At 36.3% G+C, this 22,523-nt stretch overlaps 1 protein-coding gene and 1 pseudogene across 7 annotated transcripts in view; one reads left to right on the top strand and one right to left on the bottom strand.

The window, feature by feature from the left end:
* The window catches only part of WWP1 (WW domain containing E3 ubiquitin protein ligase 1), a 140,829-nt gene that overhangs the window by 11,129 nt on the left and 107,177 nt on the right, over positions 1-22,523 (top strand). For 3 of the 7 annotated variants that reach the window (XM_086695789.1, XM_086695785.1, XM_086695784.1), the window contains exon 2: positions 12,617-12,712. In XM_086695789.1, the coding sequence (XP_086551915.1) occupies positions 12,637-12,712 (76 nt within the window). In that variant the 5' untranslated portion in view covers positions 12,617-12,636. Of the gene's footprint in view, positions 1-12,616; positions 12,713-14,241; positions 14,345-20,941; positions 21,126-22,430; positions 22,522-22,523 lie in introns of those variants that run through there. The other 4 variants (XM_025922508.2, XM_086695786.1, XM_086695788.1 and 1 more) reach the window with 4 other exon arrangements.
* Positions 17,186-18,886, bottom strand: LOC112859645 (eukaryotic translation initiation factor 4B pseudogene; annotated as a pseudogene).

The raw sequence follows: 22,523 nt of genomic DNA, 5'->3' as shown, positions 1-22,523 counted from the left end.
GATCTTTACTGCAGATTCAGGGGGTTTTGCTGTGTATCATTTTGCAGCATGGCCATGTGACTGAAATGCCTTTCTTATCCTCTTATCCTCTACTGTTGTGGAAGTATGGTAGAACAGTATTGGAGTTTCTCTGCCTCAGAATCTTGAGAATATGACCAGAGTGGTGGTGGTGAAGGAATAGGGTTAGGAAATAAATACTCATTGCACATCCTCTGTATTCCAGATTCTAGAAACAGTTCTAGTTTCCTAGAGTTGATGTTAATTAATACTTCCTTTTTCCTTCTTAAAACCATGTTAGTATCCTCATTTTACAGATGAGAAAACTGAGACTCAGAGGGGTTAATTATATACAAATAGAGTTGAAGTTTGACCTTAGGTGTGTCCTACTCTATAAGTAGTTCTTTATATTACATTACCTCAGTGTGCTCTTCTTACACTGGAAATTGGCACTTTGGAATTGAAGCATTAGCACATTTCCATGGCTACTTAAATGCTAGTAAATTAGCATCTTTAATGTATTAAGAAGAATCAGGAACCGTTTTGGTGTGAACTTAACTTTGGGTCATGATATCTTATCAGTGCAATGCAGAAGAGCACTAACCTCATCAGCAGGCCTGGGTTGGGACTGCCATTAAGAAGCTTTGTGTCCCTGAGTAAGTCTGTTAATCACCTCTCAGCTTTAGCTCTAAACTTTCATGAGATGTAGCAGATACTGTATATTTGAAGAATATCAAACGTTAAAAAATTTTGGATTGAAAGGAAAAAAGTCTGGAAATCAAGTATTATACTATTAAAATACAGTGCTTTGAAACAACCAACCAATTATTTCTGGAAATCTTTTTGTCATTTTGAAATATGAGATTGTACATAATACAATTACGTTAAGTTTGATCCTTGCAAAAGTAGGAATGTTATGTTGCCCTGGATGTTTTTCCCAGAATACATGGAAGTGATTTATTAACTGTGATTCCACAGTTTACCTCTTTCATTGTTAGCATGTTTACGCTTTACACATTATCTTTTTTAGATTACTTGTTCTTTTTCAGTTTTTAGGAAAAGCATTTTTTAATGACTAGCTTAAAAGCCCCAGAAACCACCTACTTGAAGTTGCTTAATCTTTAAGTGATAAAATAAGAAAATAGTACTGTCAGGTTGATATAGCAAAATGCTCAGTTTAAGGCATGGGTTTAGCTCAGCATTTTTTTTTTTTTTAAGGTTTTATTTTTGAGAGAGAGAGAGGGAGATGGTGGGGGCAGGGGGAAGAGACACAGAATCTGAAGCAGGCTTTATCCAGGCTCTGAGCTGTCAACACAGAGCCAGATGCAGGACTCCATTTCACAAACTGTGAGATCATGACTTGAGCCGAAGTTGGATGCTTAACCAATTGAGCCACCCAGGCACCCCAACATTCTTTTTTTCTTTAGTTTATTTATTTTGAGAAAGATACAGGGATCAAGCTGGGGAGGAGCAGCGAGAGAAGGAGACAGAATCCCAAGCAGGCCTCGCTGTCAGTGCAGATCACTGTGAGATCATGACCTGTGCCGAAATCAAGAGTTGGATGCTTAGCTGAGCTACCCAGGTGCCCCGGCATTTTGTTTTTTATATTCTGTTTTTGTAGTGAAACGTAGTGAAAAGAACATTGATTTTGAGCCCAAGAGATCAGAGTTCAAAATCCTGACTTTCACTAGGCTTATGGCCCTGGGCAATAAATTCTTAAAGCCTAATTTTCTTCATTTGTCAGTAGGAATAATTAATGACTCTGACGCATTAATTGAAAACATTAGAGATAGTTTTTTGTTTTTTTTTTGTTTGTTTGTTTTGTTATGTGACTGACAAATAATAGGAGTCCAATAAATGGTCACTGTTATTCTTACTGGTTTTGAAGTCAGAGACCTGATTCAGATCCCAGGTTTAAAACTGGCTGTGTTTCTGTGTCACTTAGACACCCCATGTAAGTGCACATCGTCCCAGGTAGTTACACTGTATCATCTTAGACTTACACTTAGGAAGTATTTACTCAGCTCTTTTTATTCCTGTAAGTTGATGATGTAAGTTTGGAACTCAAGTTTTAAGATGCTCTTTGTTACTTAAATTTTATTTTCTTAATTAATGTAATCCAGCAGACGAGTGGGAAATTTGTTTTCTACTGATATTCAGTAAGATGGGGAAAAAATTATCAAATACAAAAATTTTTTGCTTGAAAAGTTTTGGTGTTTTGCCATTGTAAACAATACTGTATATTATGAGAAATTGAGAAATTTTAATTAGAAAAGAAGCTATCTCATTTTCATTATTGATATTATTTTGGTGTAGTTTTCCTTTGTTGATGTAAATAAATATTAGTGTCAGTTCTTTTAAAACAAAAATAGGAATCATCTCTCTAAATTAAGAATAACTGAAAAATAAAGTAAAAATGTGTTTCACTTTTTTATGATGACCTGAGGAGGAGGAAGGCAATGGAGCAAGGAGAGAAGGAAAGTTAGTGTGATAAAAGATAGAATAACAGTGCCAAAATCCTGTGTTTTTGTTTTGTTTTTAAGGGCCATCATTGCTTGGCTTAATTAGAATAATTTCTGCTAAATTTCATGTTTTTGTCCTCACTAATGTTTTCTAGTAAATGAAGTACAAGCATTTTTGATATCCCTTGCTTCCAGCAGAATAAACTGTTAATTTCATTTTTGGGGAAGTTTGTATAATGTATTCAATTATATATATTTTTAAAGATGCATTTTATGGAGCAATATCACCATCTTGTGGCCTTCAAGAAAATTGTTGCCAAAGTTATGTTTTTACAACTGTAAGCATAAGTTAGCTTTCTCTGCTGTTTGTCACAGCTCAGTCAAGTTTGTAATAGGCAGTTCTTACTGTAAATGGGGGTGGGGAGTAGAAAACAAAATGACTTGTACACTAGGATTGCAACTTCGTAAAAAAAAAAGTGTATTGGAGGAAAATAATACTTTGAAAACAGTTGTGGGTTGGGTTGGTGGGAAGATTATGGATGATTGCTACTCTTATGTTCTCATGAAATATGCAGTGTTTTACAAGCAATTGTGAGCTAGAAAATCTCAGAATGTCCTGTGCTCTTTTAATAGGATTTCCAGGGCCCAGAGAAATTTAGATGTCCTGTCCCACTGTGCCATTTAGTGAGACTGTTGTCTAGAGCAGTGTTTTCTGAGCTAGTGACTCTTGAAGGAATATTTTCTATGGGAACTTTTACACTTTTTCTTTCATTTTGATGATAATTTTAAAAGGGAAAAAATCAATTTGAGAAGTATGGTGTTTCATTTAATTTTTTTTTTTTTTTTTAACGTTTATTTATTTTTGGGACAGAGAGAGACAGAGCATGAACGGGCGAGGGGCAGAGAGAGAGGGAGACACAGAATCGGAAACAGGCTCCAGGCTCTGAGCCATCAGCCCAGAGCCCGACGTGGGGCTCGAACTCACGGGCCGCGAGATCGTGACCTGGCTGAAGTCGGGCGCTTAACCGACTGCGCCACCCAGGCGCCCCTGGTGTTTCATTTAAAAGAGCACCTAAAAACTAAATGAGACCATTTGGTTTTAAGTCTGGGTTTATTTAATTGTTTTTGAGATTCGGTTGATACTGATTATCTTTCATTGGCAAATAAGTGTTAAGCACTCTGTGTGCCAGGCTTTGTGGTAGGCAGAGTAGGTAAGATGGTGAAAATTTGTCCTGTACTCTTGGAATTTACAGTCGCAGATGCAGTGAGAAAAATAAAGCTATTTCGAGAAACACACAAGGTAGAAATCAAGAGTTCTGGATAAAAATAGCTATAACTTTTTGAGCATTTACTGTGTGTCAGGCACCATGCAAAATGCTCTCGGTACTTTTTCTCTATGTCAGAAATTTATTTTGGAATTTTGCTTTGATTTTTGCAGGAACAGTGAGTATACACACAAATAAGTATTTGTGGAAGCTCAGAAACATCTGTGTGGAACAATAGGTTTCCTTATACAGTGCAAGTGGTTCAGCTGTTATGGGTCCAGTAGGCTTTTGTGGCTTGGTTTTGGTATCTTACCACCATTTATAATATTTCTGTGGGAAAATTTGTGCTGTGTTCTAAGCAGCTATCTTTCTCCCAGACTTTTAGAGTCCAATCGATGTGTAATTTGGGGATTAGCATATAACTTGTGAATTATTTTGAAGTTAGGGCTTGAAGTTTTCAAGTTTAATGAATTTTCATTAAAATTTATATACTTTTGGATGTTGGAGTATTTAATAAATCAAATGAGCATTTTAATTAACATGTTTTACTTTTGTATTGGGTATTTTTGTATTGAGCTGTTATTGTGGACTGTGGCAATGAAATCACATTGGTAAGGCAGACATGGATTACCAGGGCAAAGATGGGAGAGGATATAGAGGTTTATAGGATCTTATAGGATTCTCTTTATAATATTTTAAAGTTTTAGTTCTGTGCTATATGAGTACTTTTTTTTTTTAACCTACCCACACTAGCCGATTCTACAGGGTTAATGTTTTATTAATTGTGAATTTTTATTTAACATGAATTTATTGAGTGTTCGATAAGGGCTGAGCACTAGGCCACAGGCTGGAATTATAAAGATAAGTTGTAACAAAAAAATTTACTGTGTAATAGGGGAGATAAAGAAATAAACATGGTTCCAGTGCTATGAAACACAAAGCAGCTAACTAGTCCAAAATTGGAGGTATGACACTTGAACCAAATCATGAAGAATGGTTAGAAATTAAGTAGATGAGGGTTTGAGAGCACCCAAATGTTTCTGTGAGAATTACCTTGAGCCCCCAGTGTGCATAGTCAGTCCCCCAGATGATTCTGACATGCAGCCAGGGTACGGGAGACTAGTAGTGAATTAGAAATATTTGTCATTAGGGGTACCTGGGTGGCTCAGGCGATTGAGCATCTGATTTCAGCTAAGGTCATGATCTCACGGTTCGTGAGTTCGAGCCCCAAGCCAGGCTCAGAGCCTGGAGCCTGCTTCTGATTCTGTGCCTCCCTCTCTCTGCCCCTCCCCTACTTGTGTTCTCTCTCTCTCTCTCAAAAATAAATTAGCATTAAAATTTTTTTAAAAAGAAAAATATTTGTCATTAGTGAGGTTTGGGTAAAGAGCTTTGCTTGAGACTACCAATTATCTTGTTTTCTCTAGCTGAATTTTAATGTATAAAGGTGGCAAGAGTATGTATATACATGATACATTTGAATAACCAGAAGTAGTTTGATAGTAGCTAGAGTATATGCCCTTTTCTCTTTTGGAACCTAAACTCTAAACGACTCTAACAATCAGTGTCATCGCTTCTAAGCATGAACTGTTAAAAACGAGTTGGAAAAAAATTCACATGTCTGTGGGGATTGGTGCTACTGCTCCCCTGGGCCTAAATCTCTGCTCTGTTTGTCTTAAATTCCTTACCTAGCTGCATCCCTTTTCAAACAGAGAATGCCTTGTATTCCCAGTGTCTCAAAAAGTGCCTACTTCATTGAGGAAATGGGTTGGCCTTCTCACCTGTTCTTTTCTCTGTCTATCCTCAGTGTGAGCTATGTCTATACCTCTGTGTTAAATCTCAACTAGCCCTGCCTTCTCAGAGATCTTGTCTAGTACTCATCATTTCTTCTATGACTTCAGCTTCTTCCTGTCTGAAAATATATTCAAGTCTCTTCCATCTTCAAAAACAAACCTATGAATACACCCTTTTAAGCCTGTATATGTCTTTTCCTTCACAAACATCTAAACAATGGTTTCTTAAGCCATTAGCTTCTGGTCCTACCACTCTGTTAAAATTATTCTTGCTAAGTGCCTGCTGACATTCATATTGTGCAGTATACAGTTTTCTCTTTTTACCTATCTTACTGTTAACCATCTCTTAGAAGCTTTTCCTGACACCTCTTCTCACCAAATCTAATTTAGGTGCTCCTCTTATGTACTTCTGTAATACTCTGCAATGAGCTTAAAGCTGCTGATTTCTGTGTCTGTTTCCACTGCTAAATTATAAACTCATTGAGGGCAAAGAGCTTATCTTAGATGATTTAACACACTACTGTTTAACACATTACCTGAAGACACATCTGGGGTGTGTGTGTGTGTGTGTGTGTGTGTGTGTGTGTGTGTGTGTATGTATATATATATATGCTGAATGACTTAATTCACAAAAATTGTTAAAAGAAATGCCTAACATTTATTGATAGATAGCTCCTTTTTGCCCCATGGTAAGTTGCTTTTCTTATGCTGGAAATATTAAATGAGAGGCTTAGGTCAGGATTTTGTGGGGAGAACATGGAGGCCCAGTCAGTGTTTATTGAATGAACCATTATCTGATGATACAGAGAGGTCCTGGAAGGAATAGGTAGAGGTAGCCACAGTTTGGACATGGAAGATGAGGGGAGATATTTCAGTAGACTGCTGAGGCAGCAACCAAATTGCAAGGGTAGAGAAGTGAGTAGGAGGTGAGAAGGAAGGGTGGCTATTCTTTTGAGAAGACGGGTTTTTTTTCCCTCCTTTTTTATTGCCATTCTTTTTTTTTTCTTCTTATTGCACTTGTTTCATCTGGTTTGCTTTTTGTTTGTTTTAATAAAACATGAGCCCCATGCTCATGCTAAAGGAGAGTTGGTTATGAATGAGAAGTGGGGGGAAGCCCTATCCTAGGAAGTGAAAGTGGTGTTAAGCACTTAATCACTTTGGAAAGTAGGAGGGTATACTTCATTTTTAAAGACAGAACTTGGACAGGATTGCATGTAGTATAATTTTATAAGAATCTCTGTCAGAAGTTATTTAAAGTAGGTGGGGTAAGGGTCTCAAAAGGCTATAGTATTAAGTTTGAAAAGGGTAATCTCAGTGTTCAGAAAAATTAACTGATAAATTGCAGTAAATATAGTAGGACTATATATATTTTTCTGTAAATGTCTTTTTTTTTTACTGTTTCTCATATTTAATATTGCTTTTTTAAAGTTTATTTTTGAGAGACAGAGAGAGAGAGCGAGTGGGAGAGGGGCAGAGAGAGATGAGGAGGGAGAGAATCCCAAGCAGGCTCTGTACTGTCAGCACAGAGTCTGATGTGGGGCTGCTCCAGCTCATGAACTGTTGAGATCATGACCTGAGCCAAAACCAAGAGTTGGACGTTTAACTGACTGAGCCACCCAGTCCTCCCTCTCATATGTTATATTTTTAATAATTTGGCATTTATACAGCACTTTGTAATTCACAAAATACTTACATGGATCTCACCTAGGCCATTTGCTACTTAGGTTAAATTACTTGTCCAAGGTCTTGTCAGTTTATTTATTAAGCATTTATTGTGTGCTGGGTATTTTTCTTAGTGCTTTGTCAATGTTAACTCGTTAACTCAAGGTAGGTATTGTTACCTTCTTCATTTTATAGACGTAAAAACTGAGGCATTATGAGGTAAAGGAGCTTGCCAAAAGTTGAACATAGTAGTCAAGTGGAGCTAAGATTTGAATCTAGGCAGTCTGGTTGCAGAATTTACACTCTTAACCACTGTTTCACTGCCTCTTAGTAAATGTGGGAGTAGAAATTCAAATCCAAATTCAAACTAGACTTTGGTAAATGATAGTTTCTTATTTTCAGTCTCCCCCTGTGTACCCCTTCTTCACCTTATTAGAAATAATTGGACCACCAGGCACACTGAAAGCCTTCTATAAGTGACAGTTTAGTTGTTGACAGGACTGGATTTGTGTTTCTTGTAACTTGAAACATTACTAGTTATTTAGAGTTTTATATTAAGTTTGTAGTAAAGGTACTTTTTAAAAAATTTGTTAACCTGTGACTTTGAAAAGAGCAAAATGGTACTTTTATCAGCTCAGGATAGAAATATCTTTGATATTTGATCCTCTGGACTGGGCTTTGCTGTGGTGTGTCATAGCTACTGCTAATTTAACCTCTAGTTTACTGTTTAAATTCTCTTTTTAATTATTTATTACCTTTTTTGGAAGGAATTTGCATTCCATATAGACAAGAAGACCCTGTACATTTTGCTGGCTGGAACTTTATATGAAACACATTTTGTTTGAAAGGATGGGTGGTTAGTTTTGCCTTGGATAGGTAACTATCTTGTAATTATTTCTCAGATTAAGTTACTGTGATCATGGTTGTGCTTTGACTGGAGGCTTGCTACCTGTGATATACAAGGCTGATTTGAAGGCAAGGATGGAATTTGAATTAACCAGAATCCAGAAGGAACTTAATTAGAATGAGAAAGACAATTGAGTCAAATAGTTTAACTAGCTATTGGACCTGAATTTCTGTAAATAGAGTGAATTTTATGTGAAGAGCAATGAGGAAGTAAATTGCAGGAAATTAATGGGCAGCTGTTAGTAAGGGTGTGTGCCATGATAATATGAGGAGACATAGGTTAAATTCAGCAAGGCTTCTGACTACCTCATAACATTCACCTTGTTAACTATGAATGTTTGTTGATCTGAAGAAGGGAAAGAAGTTTGTATTAACTATATAACCATGACTTTAGATTGGTCACAGAGTAATTTTGAGAGCAAGGAATTCACATAGTTTGGAAATGGTTAAATTTGGCGATAAGAGAATCTACAGATAGATCAAGGTTTAGTGTTTAGAAAATTAAAATTATGTGTATAGTACATTTCAATGTAAGATTTTTATTTTGTTTTTGTTTATTAGCTTGAAGTGGCAGCAGAAAATATTAATGAGAGCATTTTGAGAAGTTTATTGTAAAGCAGATTTTCTGTGTAATTGAGAGAAATAACACTTAAAAGGTACAGTTGAATATAAATTCACTGTACACAAGAAAATGAGATAATAAAATAGGGAGAGAATGAATTTATGAAAGGGGAGATGTGAGATATATCTAGGGGGAATAAAGCCAAGAAAAGAGGACTAGATTTGTGTTGGTGGAAAAGTAGAGGTAAAAATGGGAGGAAAAATGAAAACAGAACCAAAAAGTTTGGGGAAAATTAATGTATTTGCCTCCTCTGGTTGAAAATCTGAAATTGAGTGGAGATATCAAATAATGAGCTGGAGATACTCATTGAGGAATTTTGACATTTTGAACATAAATACATTTTTCTCATTAAAAAAAACAACAAAAAACTTCTTGTGCTCCTGTAAAGTTCCATAATACAGTGCACGAAAAGGAACTTTGAAATTGAAAGTACAGAAGGATGGAGGAAAGATGAGTTTATTAGAGCCTGTGATTAGATAGTCATTTTTAGATTAAAATAAACCCCAAACTATAGTCAGAAATTAAAAAGTACATGTAGATGCCCATCTTTATTTGTCCTTTGGCAGATACTGCCAAGTGTTTTTAAAGTCACTGGAATGACACAGTTTAAAAGTGTTAATTCTTTTTTACTCAGTGGCACTTGTAAATTATCAGGAGTGTGTTGTTTTGCATTAAAGAGGATTAGTGAGTGATACATAGATAGGTCTGTGTGGACAAGTAAACTTATTAAGAAATCAGCTAGCTTTCATGGGGCAACTGGGTGGCTCAATTAGTTAAGCGATTCTTTGTCTCTTTGTGTGGACTCCTGCTTTTGGCTCAGGTCATGATCTCATGGTTCATAAGTTTGAGCCCTATGTTGGGCTCTGTGCTGACAGCATGGAGCCTGCTTTGGATTTTCTCCGCAACCCCCCCCCCACCCCCCCCCCGCCCCTCTGTGTATGTGAAAGTTTGAAACTGTGAAGTGCTATGAAAACATAAAATAGTGATGATACTATTGCAGGATTTTTTTTTGCCTCAATAGCCGAGTTCATTGTCTCACTGCTTTGATGAATGAAGAGGTAGACACAAAATGAGAAGCAGGCAAAATTTTATTAGAGTGTAAGATCAGAAGGAAAGCTCTCTAAGGTTCTAGTTGCCTCCCCGTGTTCCCACCCCCCTTCCTTCCCCTTTGTTCCTTCTCAGGTTTTACCTTTATTGGCTGGATAACTCTAGGTGCTAGGTTGTCTATTCCTGATTGGCTCGATTGCATTGTATGAGGGGTGGTCTATGGCCATACCGTTCCTTGTTGGTCATAGGTTTTATGGTCCACTTATTTTTAGTCAGGTCTTTTGTCAAATTTCTGAGGAAAACCTGAGGGGGAGTAGGTGGTGTCTGTTATATTCTTAAGAAGGACCTTACGCCTGAGGGGGTTTGCTGTAGTCCGACATTCCCAGCATTGTTCCAAAAAATGTGTTTTTCCCCACCCAGGGATGTCAGGTCCTCATCTTTCCCTCGCTGCCTATTTTATCTTGTCTTTTCCCTATCATAATATTGCCACTAGGCACTGGTGGGAAGAAGGGGAGCTGGAGGGACTGGAGGCAGATTAAGTGGACAGATTGTAGAGGGAGCATGCAGTGGTACAGCTATGGGGTCAGCCCTGCTGGTCAGTGGAATGAGATCGACTTGTGGGATACAAGGCCAAGGTGTTGTTGGCATAGATGTTGAGACAGGAGTGGGGATGATGGTGTAGTATGGGGAAGAACTGTGGGCCTGAATAGGAACTTGAAAATGCCTTTAAATGCTTTTGGATCCTTACGAGACCACAGGGGCAGTTATTTGGAGTTTAGTGAAACTAAACAATTCTGAGGGCTAAAAGGCACTGGGTATCAAGAAAGCTTCTTGCTCCTTCCTCTACCCTTTGCCCAACATGTAGTCCCAGTGGCATTGAAGCCCACTGATGAGTTGTCCCTGTAAAGTTGATTTTTCCCTTCTAATTATTTAGGCCATACAGAAATATAAAATTTAATGGGATTGTGCTTTATTGTAACAGGATTCTGTAAGAACAATCTCTTTGAGGTACATCAAAAAAGCTGCCTACACAGAACCATTATACTTTTTACTAAGGTTACCAAATACCCACCCCAGTGTGTCCCAAAGCAAGAGGTTTCCCAGGGAGCAGAACTAAACACTGGATGGTCCTGGAAAGTCAGTATGAGTCACTTTCTTATTTACTCTCTCCCATTTTATAAATTCATTGAAATGACCAATAATATCTTTTTATGAATGATCCTTATGTAGAAGTAACATTCTTGTATTATTTAAAATTAAATCTTCTATTTTGTAGCTTATGCTTTTATGAAATACTTATTTCTGCTTTAGAGTTGCTAAATCTTGGATATTTTAGGGGCAGGGAAGGTGTTTTTTTCATCTATATCTTTGCCACTTCCAGTGAGTTTTAGATTTTGTGCGGTTGATATAATAGCTTTGCCTGAATACAGGCTTTCTAACCTTCCAAGTTCCACATTCATTAGATGAAACATCTCTGGCATCTGATTATGTACCATCCTATCTTGTTACTGAAGTGTTTACTATGTGTTAATATTGTCTTCAAAACTAGGCTAAGTATTCACTGGAACTTTGTCTTCTACAGTTTTTGTGTTCTTGCCATGCCCGCTTTGCAGACTAGGTAGTACGTAAGCGCGTTTATTAATTGATTCAGGTAGATAGATATGTGACAGTTTTCTGGCTTTTCCAAGCCTTGATGCTGTGTTTAGCATGCAAAATGGATCAGATTTGTTGTTCTTTTTTCTTAAAAGTTGCTTTCTAAGTCAGTTGCTTCTGACTTAAGGATGACATCTTGAAGTAAGCAGGCAATTGAGATATATCTTCTAAGTGAGGATTTGATAGACCAATAACCTTGGAGGACTGGAAGCATAGTTCGTTATCTACATTCTGGACTCTTCTTTGCAGTCGAATAATAATGAACTCTTCTACAATTCCGTGGCATTTTTAAAGGATTGAGCTGGACATAATCAGCTTCCATATAATTGGCCATATCCTCTGGGTATAAGTTGTAACCTAAATTCATTTGGATGAATAACCAGTTTGCTCAAAAATTTGTTAACAAACTCAAAGTTTTGTTTTTGCCTTTTGCCACAACTGGCCACACAGATGTTAAGTGGTAGAATTGGAAATGAAATCAAAATAGTATGACTGTGGAATTGGCTCTTAAGCTTTGTACTGCATTGTCTCCCACAATTTGTTCTTCTTATCCTTATCCTGGTTATGGCACCCTCATCCACCCAGATAGTGAAATGGGAAGTTTTGGTAGTTCAGAATCCTTTGTAACCCTCAGCTATCCCATAACCATCTGGTTAAAGATCTTATATATAGCCTGCGTCCCCCCCCTCCTCCCACCCCACCCACCGCCACTCCCAGTGCTCTGATTCAGATAAACTCAATATTTTAGATCTAACCCTGCTGCTGCCAGAGTTATTCCCCTCAAATGTGATTCTTGTTATTGAAACCCTTTGGTGTCTTATCAGTTACCTTTATGGTAAACTTTAAACTACTACGCTTGGTATATTTTGAATACCATGTAAACTATTCCATAGGATCCTGTGCAGTTTAGATTACTCAGTTTGCCTGTTAACCTTATCACTTGACACTATCCCTACCTTCCATTCTCCAGCCATTCTAATAGTTCTCTGAATGCACCATAATTTCTGTAATTTTCTCTTGGAGAATTATACTTCAAGAAACAGTTCATTCAAAGGAAGACACAGTTCATTCAAAGATACCTTCTCTGTGAACTGTCTCCTGATTCTAATAGTTTGGATTATCCACTTTTTCTTGTGTGCCCCAGATGTTCTACTTTACATTTTGCATCTATTTTAGTAACTGTAACACTGAAAGGTATTTATTTGTTTACAGGTTTGTCTCCTCACTAGACTATGAGCTCCTTGAAAGAAGGAATCCTGTCTTACTCATCTTTATATCCCCAGTGTCTAGCACAGCTCCTGGTACATAGTAAGTGATTAGCAACTTCTTTTTTGAGTAAGACTATATTTTAACACTCTTAACTCCACATATTGACAGTTACTTATACTGATCTAGACCTATATTGTCATAACAAAATATGATTGTAGACTTTTAACACTTTTGAGGCACAATTTCCTCATCCGTAAGATGAGACTAGTATCCCCCCCTACTCATACAACGTTATTGTAATACCGGATTAAAGAATATATATAGCAGTGCATTGTATTTTAAGTGTCATACAACTTTATGTTGTTAAGTGTGGGAACTAATCGTATGTTGAAATTGATCATTTTATTTGCTGTGTTCCTTTTAAGGCAAAATGGTACTATTTTTGAACCATTTCTGTCATGTTTTGCAGTTACTGATTACCAGAAGCATGTACTCAAAATAACAAACCCTATGCCTGTTTATCTTTTTTGCTCTGCAGTTACCTTTCTATCTAATTGACTAATAAAGTCCCTCAATTTTCTTTTAATCTGCTTCCAAATGAATTAACATCTTCACCTTTCCTTAGATCCCTCATCCATTGTTCAGAGGAAGAAGTGTCTTTTTCTTGGAAGACTAATCACATCATCTGTGACAGCTATGCCTTTCCCTTTTTTTTCCCTCGCAGGCTATAGACATCATACTTGATGGATTAGTGATCTACACTTTACCTGCTTTCTTGCCTTCCATGCATTCTTTAAATTTTTAGAAGTTCTGTAATTTTAACATGCCAGATTATATGTAATATATGGAAGTTAATAATAAAAACAAACATTTGGGAACCAACCACTTAAGAAGTAGGTCAGTACCTACACAGTTAAAGAGCTACCTGTGAGCACATCTGTAACTGCATGGTCCTGTCTTTCTCCGATCCTTGAAGTAACTGCTGTTCTGAATTTTTTTTTATTCCAATTTTTTTATCTCTTCTTTTCCTTAGTTGCATTACCACAAATGTATTTTTTTTTTGTTTTGAGTATAATAAATGTTCTTTTCATAGCCTTTGTAAACCTTGCACAAAAGGCATTTTAGTATAGAGGAAAACCTAATTTACAAATCTTTATACGTTCCAGAGAAAATATTCAAGTATCATAAAAGAATACATAGAAAAATTTCAGTGTGCCCATTCATATTTATAATTAAATAATCATGGAGACTTACTTTTGGGCTGTGCTTATTGCCTCACCATATACAAAATGAAGTGCCTTATCCAGAGGACAGAAATATAGCAGAAGTATTCTCACATATTAGTTTCTTTAGTTTGTGCAGAAATGTTTCCATTAGATTCATAGTGTACTCCTTGGAAGAGTGACAGTTTGTCATTTGATTGCCTTTGGACCTTAGCAGTTCTTTAATGGGCTTCATTCAGTTTGTTGATTGTATAAGCATTTGAAACTCAGAATCCACAATGCCACCATGTTTTTGGATTTCTTTTTCAATCATGGAAGTGTGGCATTTTCAAAGGAATTGCATAGCAAAAGATGAAGTCATGATGGCTGCCAAAAGAATTCATTTCTTTTTTCTTTGTGTTTAAGAGTTGAAAGTATTTCTTGATGACCTCAGTTTAGAATGTTAAATCTTAGACGTGGGACTGAGTAAGAGGAAGATGACCTCAGTGGAGAGTGTTAAATCTTAAAGGTGGGACTGAGTGAGGCTCAGAACTCCATTTGTATTTTTTTTTTCATTCACTATTAGTTTCTAAGACCCATTCAATGTTGTTGCCTGCAACTGTAGTGCATTCATTCTCATTGCTGTATAATGTTCCATTATTTGAGTTAGCCTAATTAACTTAACCATTTTTCTACCAGTGGACATTTGAGTATCAGGTTTTTTTGTTGTTATTTTGAAGTATGTTTACACTTGGCACACAGGTAAAAAATTTTCGTATTATATATCTAGAATTGTTCATTGAAGGATATGCAAATGTTCAACTTTATATGATAATGCCAAATTGTTTTCCAGTGATTGTACCAATTTTAACACCTACCAGCAGGATTTTACCAATTTAAACTCCTAGTCACAGTGGGGTACTTGAGTGGCTCAGTTGGTTAAGCCTTTACTTCTGCTCAGGTCATGATCGCATGGCTCGTAAGTTCGAGCCCCACATCAGGCTCTGTGCTGGAGCCTGCTTTGGATTCTGTGTCTCCTTCTCTCTCTACCCCTGTCATGCTCATGCTCTTTCTCTCTCTCAAAAATAAACAAACATTTGAAAAAAAAATGAAACACCTAGCAGCAGTGTATAAGAGCCACCATTGCTTTACTTTTTTTTTTTTTTTTTGCCATTATTTGGTACTGTCAACATTTCTAGTTTTTATCATTCTAGTGAGTTTAAAAATAACATTTCGTGTGGTCTTGAGTTTCTCTGATGAATAATAAGATTCTGCATCTTTTCATGTACAAATTGACCTTACAAGTTTCCTTATTCTATAAAATTCCTGTTCAGGCTTTTTGCCCATTTGACTACTTGTGTTGTTTTATCTTATTTTTTATAGAAGTTCTCATATAGTTTAAATACTAATCTTTAATCAGCTTTATGTTTTATAAATATCTTACAATTTATAGATTGTCTTTTAGTTTGTTTATAATATTTTATGATAAACAGAAGTTCTTGGTTTCTACATAGTAAAAATATTTACACTTTGCTTTTTTGGTTAGTAAGTTTAAGAAATCCTTCTGTTCTGGGAGGGCACAAAACAGTTTTCTGCTCTAATTTCTTCTAAAAATTTTAAAGTTTTCCTTTCGTATGTACATCACTAGTCCATCTTGAATTGATTTTGTATATGATGTAAAGTGAGGAACCAATTTAATTTTTCCATATAGGTAATTTCAGTATTATTTAGTAGTCCCTCTTTTCCACAGATCTGCATTGTTATGTCTGTTATATGAGGATGTCCTTACATACCTTGGTCTATTTTGGGGCTCCCATTTCATTTCATTTATTTTATCTTGTTTATCTTGTTTTATTTACCTTCTATCAGTCTTGGCAGGCGTTTGTTTGTTTTAGTGTTCTTTTATTAAAATAATTTTTTTAATGTTTATTTATTTTTGAGAGAGACAAAGAGAGACAGAGCACAAACAGGGGAGGGGCAGAGAAAGAGGGAGACACAAAATCTGAGGCAGGCTCCAGGCTCTGAGCTGTCAGCACAGAGCCAGACACAGGGCTCGAAATCACAAACTGCAAGATTATGACCTGAGGCGGGGTCAGACACTCAACTGACTGAGCCACCCAGGTGCCCCTGTTTTAGTGTTTTCTAAGAACTCTGACTCTGTTGATTCTTTCTGTCACCTTTTTTCTATTTCATCAGTTTCTGTTCTTTATTATTCCGTACTTTTTTGGGGTTTTTTGCTGTTAATTTCTTTCTAACTTAACAGATTGACCTATTATTAATTTTCAACCATTTTTCTTTCCCTAGTATAAGTTTTTAAGGCTATAGATTTGCCTCTAAGTTGACTTTTCTTGTATCCCACAAATTTTTGTTTTTTTAATTTTTTTTTCAACATTTATTTATTTTTGGGACAGAGAGAGACAGAGCATGAACGGGGGAGGGGCAGAGAGAGAGGGAGACACAGAATCGGAAACAGGCTCCAGGCTCTGAGCCATCAGCCCAGAGCCTGACGCGGGGCTCGAACTCACGGACCGCGAGATCGTGACCTGGCTGAAGTCGGACGCTTAACCGACTGCGCCACCCAGGCGCCCCTCCACAAATTTTTATATAGTATGTTTGTTATCTTCCAGTTCTTGTTGTTTTTTTTTTTAATTTTTCAGCATGACTTCTTCTAACCTATGAAATATTTAGAAGTTTTTTTTCTCTATTTGTGTTTTTTAAAATTTTTCTTCCATTATTGATTTTTTAACTTAATTGTATATGATCAAAGCCTGGGAACAATATGATTGATATATATTCTTTGAAATTCAGTGAGATTTTCATTATCTTCCAGTATATGTATTAGTTTTCTGTATGCCTCATATATGCTTGAGAAATGTTTCTTCTTTCTTTCTTTCTTTCGTTCTTTCTTTCTTTCTTTCTTTCTTTTTCAAGAGTGAGCGCGGAGGGGGAGAGAGAGGGAGAGAGAACCTTAAGCAGGCTCTGCACCCAATATGAAACCTGGGCGGGGCTTGATCTTGCTACCTTGAGATCATGACCTGAGCCAAAATCGAGTTGGACGCCTAACTGAGCCACCCAGGTGCCCCAAGAATGTTTATTTTCTAATTGTTTGGTATATGATTCTGTTTAAGTTCTGCTTATTCATTTTGTTTTTATTTTTATTTTTGACCTATGAAAAATTGGAGTGTGTTGAAATCACCCATGACAATGCCAATATGTCAGTTTCATATTGTAGTTCTAAAAATCCTTTGAGGCTTTTTTTTCCCTTGCCAAGAGATGGTGAATTTTATTTTGTCTTGTCTGGATAAATATTTGATTTGCTTAGGAATGTTTCAGGGCAGTAAGAGTAGGAAAAAGCACAGGAAGTAGAGGTCTATTCTGAATAATCCTTTCCCCTCATTTTAATCTTATTCATCAGAGAGAGCGGCATATTTTCAGTACTGCACTTATAGGCTGGATTCTTCAGGTCTTTGGCTCAGGTGCAGAGTTGGAATTTTGATCCTTTTAGCATGTTTCCTTTCAGACTCCTTCCATTTGTCTTTGTTCCCTTCCTATCCTGGGCCATCCTGGAGTTCCCACTTCTACCTTTTTGGACACTCACCCCATCTAGTTTATTTTCATCTTCCCAGGTTCATCCTTCCTGAGATGATAGAGCTGGAGCTACTTTCCCCCCATGCCTTGTAGGAGATTGCTGCTCGGTTTGAGCTCTGAAATCAGCACAAGGATTAGCACTTCACCAAGCTTCCTCTTTTAATGGAGGGGACAGCATTACCTTCAGCAGCTAATCAGGTTTGGGTGGATTAGAAGTTGGAGAGTGGCAGTCTTCTGCCTTACTATTTTATTTTCCAGACATCTCACTGTCTCTCCTTCATGCATCCTGCTCTGACTTCTGACAGATGCAGCTGAAGTCCCAGTTTGAGATGACTCACTTCCTGTCCTTGACCATTCTTGTTCTGGAGTTTCTTTGCCTTGCCAGTTTGAGTGTCTCTCCTAGGGCTGTCATTCTAGTTTGGGTTCATCTAACTGATGCTGCATTGTCTCCTGTTCCTTCTGTAGCTGCTTTTTTACTTCTTATTGTTCTGTTATAGCTGGGTCAATAGGCTTTGCTGCTCCAAACATAGAAGCTGCTCTACTAAACTGGGAGGTGCCAGCCAAGGAGTCCTCTTCCTTAGGAATACTCTGCAGCTTTAGATTCAGTTTGGTTCTTTGGGAGAGACCTCTGTCATCATGTCTCTAATCATCCCCAGAATAATTGTCTTTGGAGCTCCTCACTGACCATCATGTCTATCATATTGGTCTTCATGGTGGTCCCACTCCCTCTGTAGTCATCATCCCTTAGTAGCCACTACCACATTCACTTCTGCTGCCATTTATCCTGGAGCCATAACTTCAATCATAGTCTCTGCTGTGTTGGTCATTTTAGCAATCCTGGCCTCCATAATGATCATGATATTTGTCTTCACAGCTGTCATCACCTCTTCTAGGTAGTCATCCAAGCTGTGTGTTTGGATGTTTTCTGAGAATCCTGATTTCTTCCTCAGCCAGAAGAAAAACCATCCTTGTCTTTAACTTGAGCTTGATCAGGAGTATCCATTGGAATTTTGTTAACCAGAAACTCTTCATTGAGGGCATTGAGCAAAGACGGCAAGTTCTCAAACTCCACATAGTCAAAACCTTTCAATCTCTTTGAGTTGCTGGGTTCACATGGTAAATTCACTGCACTGATAGTTAATCCTCTAAAGAATTCCTTAATGGAGACTTTTGTCACATCACCAGTTGTGTTTCCTAGAAAAGTGGTATAGAGTAGCAATTTGGGAAGATGGCTCTGGTCAATAATGGGTTGCCAGGCAGCCTGTAGAGCAGTGGTCAGGATGCAGTGATTAGTTGGAGGTGCCTTATACGTGCTGTTACCATTACTGTATCAAGTGGTTGATACATCTTCCAGATCAGTCCCACTTACTGGTTTGGAGACAGGGATGCTTCCCCCACCAGTGCTATCATCCTCAGCTAGAAAGTCTGTTGGGGAAATGGTCTTCCCCTTCTTTTTTGCTGAGGCTGCTATGTTGGGGAGCATTTTCTTTTAAACATGCAAATTAAAAATTTTATGTCTATTTACTGAATTGAACCTCTTGTCATTTTCTTTGTTCTCCTTAATAATGCTGTTTGTCTGCTTTTATAACTAATCCCACCTTTCTTTTTGTTTATATTTGTCTCATATGTTATTTTCCATATTTTTAAAAATTCTGTCAGTATCTTTACTTGGTAAGTGTCTTTTTTGAAATTATCCATATATATTTGTTGTGATTATTTCTGTATTTGGATTCTCTTTGTGCTTTCTGATGGTTCTGGTTATTTATGCTTTTAAAAAGCTGTCTAGACTTTTTATGGATTAGTTGAATTCTTGGGTTTTTTAAATTCTTTTCTACTCTACTAGCTTGGAAATTATACTGTCATTTTTATTTTATGATTACCCTTGAAATTCTGCTGAGAGTGCAGTACAGTCTAAAATTAAACCAGATTATAATCCCTCTGCAAGGGATTTACATAATTAGCTCCTATAATAAAATGTTGTTGTTATTTTACTCAGACAATATTTATTTAGATTTACTTGTATGGTTACCAATTTATTTGCCCATCTTTCCCTTGCCTCTTAGAGCATCCTTCTGTGGTAATTTTATTCGTATATGAAACATGTTCTTTAGATTTTCTTAAGGTAAAGGTCTACTGTTGATAAACTCTGTTTTGGTTTTTCTGGCAATGTGTTAATGTCTTCCATATTCTCCAAAGAGAGTTTTAGTGGTTGAATAATTTTTGTCTCAGTTCTTTGTAGATATGCTTGTTGTACCTTCTATGCTTTCATTGTTGTTAAGAATTCTGTCACATTATTCTCTTCCTTTGTAATGTCTTCTCTCTGGCTGCTTTTATTTAACATGGTCCTTTGTTGGTGTCCTGCAGTTTCACTACTGTGTGGCCACATGTGAATGTCTTTATTTTTATCCCACCTCTTTTACATATACATATACATATACATATACATATACATATACATATACATATACATATACATATGCATATGCATATACACATATACATATACGTACATATATGCATGCTGTATTTCTTAGAATTGTGGATAAATGTCTTTCATTGTTTCTAGAAAATTAAGTCACTTTCTCTCCTTCATTTTCTGGAATATGAATAGAAATATATGTCAAATTACTTTCATGTCTTTTAGCCTTTCTTTGGTATTTTCCATCTGTTTATTTCAGTACTTACTTGTTAATGACTTTTGCAGATTTATATTCAAATTTACTGATTCTTAAGTTATATCTGGTCTGAATAAACTATAGAATTTAATAATAATATATTGAGATCGTCTCATTAGTTATGACGAATGTGGCATACTGATGTGAGTTTTTATATACCCCACATGGAAGCTGGGTGTGGGGTATATGAGAGCTCCATTATCTTCTCAACTTGTATAAATCTGAAACCATTCTAAAAGAAAGAGTTTAAGCAAATTCTGTCAGGTTTCTTTTTCAAATATGCAATGCTATTTTTCCAAGTCTTTTTGCTTGACCGTGTTTTATCTTTTATTGTTAAAACTAAATTTTTAAAATTTATACTTAATCTATACTATTAATCATCATAATATGTAAAGTCCATGTAGGCTCAGAGAGTATTATTTTTTGTTTCTACTCATGGTGACTTGTTTTCTTATAAGTTTGATTTTTTTTTTTAAACCGTAAGCTCATAACTGGTTGCTCTTTATCTTGGGTAATCACAGTGGCTTAAATTGGGGTCCATTCCTGCAAGCATATGTATATGTTTCTGCTGTGTTACAGGTTATAGCAGACTTGGGTCCTTGCTTCTTGTGGGAGTCTCTGCTCCCTTACCTTGCAACAGACCGAGTGCTTTATCTCTTGATCCCAGTGCTGCTATCAGCATGCACATCCAGGGCAATATTCTAGTTAAAAAAAATGTATTTTTTGCTTACTACTCGCTGTTATATTTCAGCTTAGTTAAAAGGTTTTTTTGTTGTTGTTTTTATGGTTTTTGTTTTGTTTGTTTTTTTGCTATTATATTCTTGAAAATATAACAGTGTTTGAAAACTATACTGGTTTTAATTTATCCAGGATCTTTTACACTGAAGCAGGAGGACCTTTCAAAATATTTAGTATACCAGCTACTTAAAATTAAAAGCCTTGAGTTTCAAACCTTCACCATTGATTTTCTTCATTGTCCATGGATTATTGAAAGTTTCTATTCCCATTGATTTTCTTCTATGAATATGACACCTGACGTACCTGCAGGTGATGTAATCCTTGAGTTGGTTTTCTCACCTGCAGAATAACAGCATTGGCCTAGATGAGGTTGCAGAATCTGTGAATAAATGTTAACCAAAGTTAATTAATCAAATAGTAAGCAACTGTTTATCTTTTTTTTTAAATTTTTTTTAATGTTTTTATTTTATTTTTGAGAGAGAGACACACACAGTGAGAGTAGGGGAGGGGCAGACAGAGATAGAGACAGAATCTGAAGCAGGCTCCAGGCTCTGAGCTGTCAGCGCAGAGCGCAACATGGGGCTTGAACTCACAGACTGCAAGATCATGACCTGAGTCGAAGTCAGACGCCCAACTGACTGAGCCACCCAGGTGCCCCAACTGTTTATCTTTTTATACACATACACACATATATACAGACACATAATATATGCAACTATAAATAAGTGAAGAGAGAGTATGATGATTTTGAGAGTATTAGATTCCTGAATTTGGGGGAATGATCTAAATGGAGCATAAAAAAGACTACAAACAGGGAAAAACAAGATAAACATATTATGTTCATTAATTTCTCTTCATCTTGACTAGAATGTTCCATTTTATCCTTCCTTTAGTGGGTTAAAGGTGGATAGAAATTTAGTCTTAAAATATTTGCCATGTAGAAAAAAGGTGAAGTAGCTCAGCTTTGTATTTTACTTAAAAAGTAAAAACTGAGGTGAAGGAATGAAGTAGAACATGGAAAAAATTAACTATATAAAGAAATGTAAGATTTACTGGAGACAGGATAACAAATGCAATATATAAATCTGAACTAGGTCCTATAGTGAAAAAATATGATAATGCCTTGTTTGTGACAGTCGAAATTATAGAATATGGACTGTATAATAGAGAATAGTAATGTATTGGTTAAATCCCTGAATTTGGTCATTGTTCTTTTGTTATTTAAGAGCTTTGCATTAGGAAATACACATTGAAGTATTAAAAGGTGAAGTGCCAATTTACTTAGGTGGTTCAGATAAGTAAGCAAGTAAATAAATGAAGTATATCTTATATAATAAAAACTATTTGTATGTTTATTTTTTTTATAGACTAACCCTGGATTCTTAGTATCATCATTTATTTTGTCCAAATTCACCTAAATTTGGTTTATTGGCCATATTCTTCTTTAATGCTTATAGTACTAAGTTTTCATTTTAAGTGGAAGACAGCTGTGAATATGTCATTTGATGAGTTGAAAATATTGTATTGGGTATAGTTTCCTAATTGATTTAAACTGTTTTAATCATATTGAAAATTACACTCCCTTGTCTAACACCTGAATACACTTTTTAATAGGTTTAAGCTGAATATTGGGACATGGCCACTGCTTCACCACGTTCTGATACTAGTAATAACCACAGTGGGAGGTCACAGTTACAGGTAACTGGT

The sequence above is a fragment of the Puma concolor genome, chromosome F2 (assembly GCF_028749965.1).
Source record: "Puma concolor isolate L17-30 chromosome F2, mPumCon1.1.hap2, whole genome shotgun sequence".
Lineage (NCBI taxonomy): Eukaryota > Metazoa > Chordata > Mammalia > Carnivora > Felidae > Puma > Puma concolor.
The sequence above is the reverse complement of the archived record's forward strand: the minus strand, read 5'-3'. Positions and strand labels throughout refer to the sequence as shown.